This window comes from Lissotriton helveticus, chromosome 4_2, assembly GCF_964261635.1.
Source record: "Lissotriton helveticus chromosome 4_2, aLisHel1.1, whole genome shotgun sequence".
In the NCBI taxonomy this organism is placed as follows: Eukaryota; Metazoa; Chordata; class Amphibia; order Caudata; family Salamandridae; genus Lissotriton; species Lissotriton helveticus.
In genome coordinates this window covers 87,798,886-87,806,276 of record NC_136064.1, presented here as the reverse complement: position 1 = coordinate 87,806,276, position 7,391 = coordinate 87,798,886, and the positions used below count along the sequence as shown (strand labels likewise).

Genomic DNA, 7,391 nt, shown 5'->3' with positions numbered 1-7,391 from the left:
CTGCTGCTCATGTACAAAGGTGGCAGTGATGCAGAATGGTGGATATGCCCAATGTCCAGTAAAACAAAGGAAGGGCAGAGCCTGTCATGCCTTTTTGTGTCATAAGTGTAACAACAACACAGAATGCAACCCTGTCCTAAAGTATATTCCGCTTCTCCTATTATGCACACATTTGTGTCATGGAAGGGGCAGGACAGAAGTGGAATTGAGTTTTGGACTGCTTGTGGTTCTACAGAGGTATCCGAAATACCACTAAATGGGTAGATTTATTATAACCAACAAACATTTTCACAAAAGTGATATTTCCTAAAGATGGTTTGCTGTCTGATGAATTCAGCAACGTTGAAACCTCTGTCTAAAAGCGAGCCTCAGCTTTAGGTGAACAGTTTTTAAGGAGGAACGAAGCAAATATATTCATTCTTCTCTCTTAAAAATTCAAACACAGTTGATTCTGTTCACTGAACAGCCAAAAGTGTCAGAAGATGCCAGACATGAAACGGCAAACCGATTATTTATGTTTTTTTTTTTACAATAGCACATGTTGCTCACACATTTAGAAGGCCAATCTGTTTCTTTAAAAAGCCTCTTTCACCAGGACCACGTCACACAGGCATAAAGTAGGCTTCTTTTGGACTTTAGCCAATAATAAGCAACGACACACATTACAGCTTTGATGACACCTCAGTCTGTGTATGCTGGGACTCACCTAAGTGGTGAAGAGATTACCTAACAGACGCCTGACTGCAGAAGAGAGCTACCAAAATGCACTCATTTCAGTCTCAACTCCAGAGCTTTCGATTGTGCTCCACCAGGAACTCCTATCCACAAAGTAAATCCACCCAAGCATCTAGAGGGGACACTATATTATCTGTATCCACTATACCAGAGTCACTGCTGGATGGAAAACAGAACATCTAGAGACAGCAAAACATGGAAGGGACTTCAAGATGAAATTAAACATTGGAAATCTAAACAGGGATTGCATCACTGGCAAGGCTACCTCTTTAAGGATTTTTGCACTAATCTTCAGGAAATTGATTGGTGTTTTCATCTTTAAAGGGCATGAATATTGGGTCTGGTAAAGACCCATTTCAATGTCAGATGTTAACACTGACAGGACTATTGTCCTTTTAAACTCTGCCCCTGCTACTCACGTGTGCACATAGGTGCCCACGCTGTTAGCCAACCTTCATGCTCGCCCGAGCTGCATTGTTTTAGGTTGAGCCTACCAGGCACCGCAAGTGCTCTGGGTGCAAAAGACACATTGTGGGCTAACCAGGAACATAGAGGGGCTTGCAACATGACCATTGCTTACAACTGGTTGGTTTTACTGTCACTATCAGTTGCCTGATTCTTATTCAATGGCTTGCCTTGTCCATCTTGTGTCTGTCACTCCCCTGGCTCATTGCCAATTTACTTCTGTCCTTCCACTGCACTACTTTTGTCTTTTGTCTGAAACATTCCACGAGAGTGCAAGTGTTTTCAAGATGTCTCCCTAGTGAGCTTCTCTTCCACCCGTGCTCCATGTTTCTCTCTGCTATCCTCGTGCTTCTCCCCAACCCATGGTGTGCTCGCGCTTGTGTGCTTCTCCCCACCCCATGGTGTGCTCGCGCTTGTGTGCTTCTCCCCACCCCATGGTGTGCTCGCGCTTGTGTGCTTCTCCCCACCCCATGGTGTGCTCGCTCTTGTGTGCTACTCTCCACCCCATGATGTGCTCGCGCTTGTGTGCTTCTCCCCACCCCATGATGTGCTCGCGCTTGTGTGCTTCTCCCCACCCCATGATGTGCTCGCGCTTGTGTGCTTCTCTCCCACCACGTTGCTTCCTCACCCGTGTGCTTCTCCCCCACTCCACGATGCTCTCACACGTTTGCTCCTCTGCGCCACACATTGCTCTCTCTACTGTTTGCTTTTCTTTGTCTACCACCTGTGCCCTCATTTTTGCTTCCTCCACCCACACCCCCATAATGCTTCCCCCCACCCTTGGCTTGCATTTTGCTTCAGCCCCTCCTCCCGTGTTGCTTCCCTCCTTCCCCACTTTGCTTTTAAAAAATAATTTTGCACCTTTTTTATTTAACAACACATTTTGAGTCAGTAAATAAAGAGGAGAAAAAGTGCCTGCCTCACTTAGAAAGCATGTATGTGCATGTGTGTTGTACGCGTCTACAAAATGACGCAGGACAGCTGCACCCTGAGCTTTTTCTTTCACATTCACTTCTTCAGCCATTTTGTACAACATCAAGGATGCTGTCCATCCTGACGGACGCTGTGCAACACGGCTAAAAAATATTGGCAAAGCCAATAGGTCCCAAAGGGTGATCTGCTGGCTTTGCCAACGCTTGTTTAATATGGTGACTGGCGATGCCCCGGTTCAGCGCACCGGCTGCACCAGGGGTGGCTATGCTCCAGAGTGTGGGAAGCCACACACCTAAGCAAACTCATGCTTGGCATTACTGCAACCTGGGCGATCTTGGAGGTGTGCTGCTAGAAACCACCCTCGGCAGATCCCAGGCCTCCCAGCAATTTGCAGCTGTTGGAATTTCAAAAAGCGCTGCCTTGACCAGCCATTGGCCTGTGCACCTTCAGAGGGCAAAGGTTGCAAAGCCGTGCCAGGGGTAGCAAGAGGGATACCAGGGGTACCCCTGAAGACCCTCAAATGAGGTCCATGCGTGGGACATTCTGTCATTTAGTTCTGTGGGCCATTCAGTGTCAAGCAACATGTGTCAAGCAACATGTGTCAAGCAACATGTGTCAAGCAACATGTTGGTAAAACTCCACCTTCAATATGTCAAACTGACCATGGACGCGAGACAGAATCGAACAGGCATGTATGTGAACGCTGAAAGCCTCCTCATCTTCTTTCGGAAGGACTACTATAACTTTGAGACCTGTAGTGAGAGAGGTTTCGGGGCAGATTTACTAAGGGCTTGCGTTACCCTTGTGTGACGCTAGTTGTCACCAGGAAACGCAAACCCTTAATTGAGATTTACTTGCGTGGCTCTGAGTGGTTTAGTAAATCCAGAGTAATGCAAGGCAGCACATATCGCTGCACTGCGTCACCTTGCAGCAGGGAGGAGTTCTACGGGTGGAGCATGGGGGTTCCCATGCATCCGTTTTGACGCAATCCCAGATTTACAGAGGTCTGTAAACTTGAGATTGTGCTATAATGGTGCACTTCCCCGACCTAGGCGTAATGATGAGAAATATTTTTATTTCTCCTCGTTAGTTCCTCTTTGTAGGCATGCTACAAAATGCCTTTCAGGATTGTTTTGCTGCAGGAAGGTGTGCCTTTCTGCACAAAAACAATTCTTCCCTTAATGCAGGTGGCCTTGCAACATGACACAAAGGTGCCGGCTTTGGAGTTAGGCAGCACACAGTGCACCAGCGCATGGATGGAGCAGAAGAGGACCATTTCTTAGTAGATATGCTGCATTTCTGCTCTCTCCCATTCACGCAACGTGGAGCAGAACATTGCCTTGTTGCAGTGTGTTGGGCGAAAACTTAGTAAATCTGCCCTTTGGTTCTATACTAGAGGGGGCAGTAATTAGCCTAAATCCAAAATACAGTAATTTCCTTCACAAACATAATTTGCACGAGAGGATTCGCTGTCGAAGGAATTACCACTGCTGTGCTGTTGACTGGTAATGGTTGGCAATGGTAATTCCTATGGTGAAGAATCGACATGCGGGGGGGAAGAAATCACTTTAGCAGTTCCAGTACCACTCAACTCTATATCAGACCAAAATCCTGCAGCTGCTGAAAAGCTCCTATACTTTCCTTGGCATGTTCTATAATGTGGTCATTCTATCTGCTGGAGCCCCTTCTACTTTCTTCTCAGTGGATGGCTGATAAGAGGTTGAGGCCACCCTGTGACCCCTGAAACTTAGGGACTTTGATGACCTCCCTTTTTTCAGATAGATAGCCATGCCACAGAGCAGAACGAGGGGAACCAGTATGGCTGCCAAGAGATAGCCAGGGCCAACCGGGTGAGGGCAGAACCCCATCGGATTACTGTCAACTCTTACGAGGGTGACTCCACTCAAGCGGTCCGGCACACACTCTACTTGGGCCAGATCAATCACATTCACTTTTGCTGCCTGAAGGCGCTCCAGCCAGGCAAGGTGGCAGCATTTAAGTGGGTTACCACTAATAAACAGGGACACCAGGGTTCCAGCCAAGCTCTTTGCCACCTGATGCTGGAACAATTCTAGGCGATTGTTACGTACGTCCAGCCTAACAACGGGCGTACACTCAAGGCTGGGTGGCAGGAAGTCCATTTGGTTGGCCGACAAGTCCAACACAAGGAGCGCCTTGAGGCAGGGAATGTCTATGTCGCTGGAGTGTAACTGGTTTCCTCTCAAAGAGAGTGTCTGTATGGAAAGTTCCAAGCCCATTAGTGAGTCCCTGCTCAAGACCAGTCCTTCATTTTCAGAGAGGTCCAACGAGTTCAGTGCGGTTCCGGTGAACGTGTGAGGAGGCACCATGCGCATTCCATTGGCACGTAAACTCAGGTGCTTAAGGCTGGTTAGGCCAGACAGGGACGTACAGCTGTGGTAATTCCTTTCGGTGTTTGCGTCAAAACAAAGCATAATGCTGTTCTGAGCAAGGTCCATGATCTCAAGTTTTGGCGTGACCTCAAGGAGCTGTCGCGGAACTACTTGTATGTCATTACCACGGAGATTCAGGTTACTTAAGGACTCAAGTTTTAGCATATACCATGCCAGTTGCTTGACGTCCCCCCGTAGTGACATGCTGCCAGCCCTGGAGTCGGGGGGGAGATCCTGAAGACAATTCATAGCCATGTTCAAAATCTGGAGCCTGTTCAAATTATGCAGGAAATAAATTGGGAAGGAAGTCAGCCTGTTCCAGCTGAGGTCTAGGTGCGTTAGTGATGACAGCGCAGCTCTACTGAGCATCATATAGGACAAGTCATGCCATGAAGTGTCATCGTACCACAGTGTAGTGTCAGAAAGTTCCTCTCCTTCTGCTGGCTTCGGCACCAGAGAGCCCATGCGGTTGCCAGATAAGTTGAGGTGTTGAATGCGGTGCGCTATGGGCAGTGCTGGGAAGTGGTGCAGGCGGTTGTGGCTTAGGTCCAGCACTTGGAGCTCATGGTCTTCTTCAGTCTCACCGGCAACAAAGATCTCCAATGCATTGGAGCTCAGATTGAGAACCCGGAGCTGTGGGAGGTTGAAGCTGGCAATACAGCGGAGGTGGTTCTTGGCGAGGATGAGCTCACGCAGTTCTGTCAAGCTCTCGAAGGTCCCCACTTCTATCTCCAGGACTAGGCAGCTGGTGAGGTTGATGATCCTCAGATGTGGCGCTCCACGGAAGAGCTCAAAAGACAGCTTCGGCATCTTGTTCCAGGAGAGGTTGAGCTCTTTTAAAGATGTTGTGTTGGCCAAATAGGAGGCCACCATCTCACTATCCAGGTTATTTGCTGAGAGGTCCAAAGCTTTCAAGCTGCGCAATGACCTGAATGCTAGGCTGTTCGATAGATGCTCCCTGTCGAGGAAGTTTGAAGCCAGGGTGAGGGACTGGAGCTGTGGTGCTGCTCGAAAGGCTTCTGCCTCTATAGTGACCAAGTTGTTGTAGCTGAGAGTGAGATGCTCCAGTGCATGCAGAGTTCCCATGGCCTTAGCACTTAGAGTTTGCACAAAGTTGTGGGAGATGTCAAGGGTCTTCACATTAGTCCGCAGATCATGGGGTAGGTGGTGCAGGTTCTGACCACGGCAGATCACTTTAGTCCTGTTCTGAAAAGAAATGAAGACAACGAAAAGATGAAGTTCACAGTCCATCAACCACAGTGAATAAATTAGGCATATGCACCTACTCACTTTCAGATACATGCTCTTCGCATGCATTTACAACGACTTGCATTGGGGGGCGCTGGATAGTGAATAGTTTAATTTACTATGCCAACTCCAGTCCCCGTGGATAGTATGGAAGGTTTTGGATAGTAAGTTAAACTATTCCCTATCTTACAGCGCCCCCCAGCGCAAGTCGTTGTAACGACTTGCGTTGTAAAAGTTGCGTGGTAAAGGTACTGCGTGGTAAAAGTTGCGTTGTAAACGCTGTTCTCCACCTTACGCATAACCCCTCCCCCCTTCGCTTCAGCATTAATCAATACGTGTGACGTTGTCTTGTTTGCTGTGTGCAGAGTGCCTATGTCAGTTGTTTACAAGCTTCTTGTGTGGTAGTTTGTGTAGCTCTTTATTGCTATAAGTTGTACATCTAAACTGGTAAAATTCTGAGCTCTACGGTGGAGTTGTTTTCTTTGCATTCAGATACCTGTTGTTGTGTTGTGTAATAAAAAATGTCCACACTGTCATATTTCATTGACTGCATGTCCTACTCAGGCCTTGCATGGAACAACAGGACAAGTTGTCTCTGAACTTGTTCTATGTAAGGTCACAAACTACTTTTCCCTACTTCCTTCTGCGTGGCATATGCACCAAAAACGCGGTGAGAAGTGGAGTTTTTTAAAGCAAAGGCACTGCCCGATGTTTTATTTAAACATACCTTAATTGTTCCAGGCCAGGCATCAACAGCTAATGCTGTCCCTGTTTCTCTTACTCTGTTTGGTTTGTTTAGCTTTTCCCATCAGAGATACACACCGGGACTAGCAATAGTGCAAAGTATATTAACAAGACGTGATTGTCTAATTACATGGAACATTTCTGCTTGTGTTTGCCCCCGTGTGCAGCCTTCTCACATCATTTCCCATTCAGCCATTAACAATTCAGATGAAACACACTAATCCTAAATCCAAAAGTATGTAATGCCTACACGGCGGGTGGTTAGATACTTTAACTTCTCTTTGTATCCTTACGCTGACGACACCCAGCCCTAACATAGCAGGGGGGCACTGCTGATGCTTTCAAACCCGAATGGTAAAGGTCTCAGGGTGGATGACAGCCCACAATCTGAAACTGAATTCAGATAATGCTGCGGTGCTTTGCGCCTCTCCCTGCACCTTTGTTAGGGACACCTGCTAGTACCCTACTCAACTGGATCTCTTCACTCCCAGACAATAAAGCAAGCAGCCCAGCTCTACTCTTTTAGTCTCCACTTTCCCTTAAACCTCAAATGTATAGAGTTACTTCCACCTGTGCCTATCTTTTGAGGACTTTCAAGAAGATCCTCGAAGTACTCAATTTTGCTACTTGTGGGCTTGACCTTCGAGGTACCAAACCCTCCAGGCTATGCTAGGTTAAGGCAATGGTGTTCATTCAGGTCCTTCAAGTCACCATATCCTCCAGGTTATGATAGATTGAGGCAATGGTGCTCATTCAGTTCCTTCGAGGCACCATATCCGCCAGGATATGCTAGATTGAGGCAAAGGTGTTAATTAAGGTCCCTTGAGGCACCATATCCTTAAGCTATGCTAGATT

At 47.4% G+C, this 7,391-nt stretch overlaps 1 protein-coding gene across 1 annotated transcript in view; it reads right to left on the bottom strand.

Annotated features, from left to right (window-relative positions):
• Positions 1 to 247: 247 nt before the first annotated feature.
• The window catches only part of LOC144752046 (transforming growth factor beta activator LRRC32-like), a 133,333-nt gene continuing 126,189 nt past the window's right edge, over positions 248 to 7,391 (bottom strand). Inside the window, exons 2-3 of the mRNA XM_078639993.1 lie at positions 3,592 to 5,750; positions 248 to 1,347 (exon numbers count right to left, since the gene is read on the bottom strand). Of these exons, the coding sequence (XP_078496119.1) occupies positions 3,786 to 5,750 (1,965 nt within the window). The 3' untranslated portion in view covers positions 248 to 1,347; positions 3,592 to 3,785. The remainder of the gene's footprint in view (positions 1,348 to 3,591; positions 5,751 to 7,391) is intronic.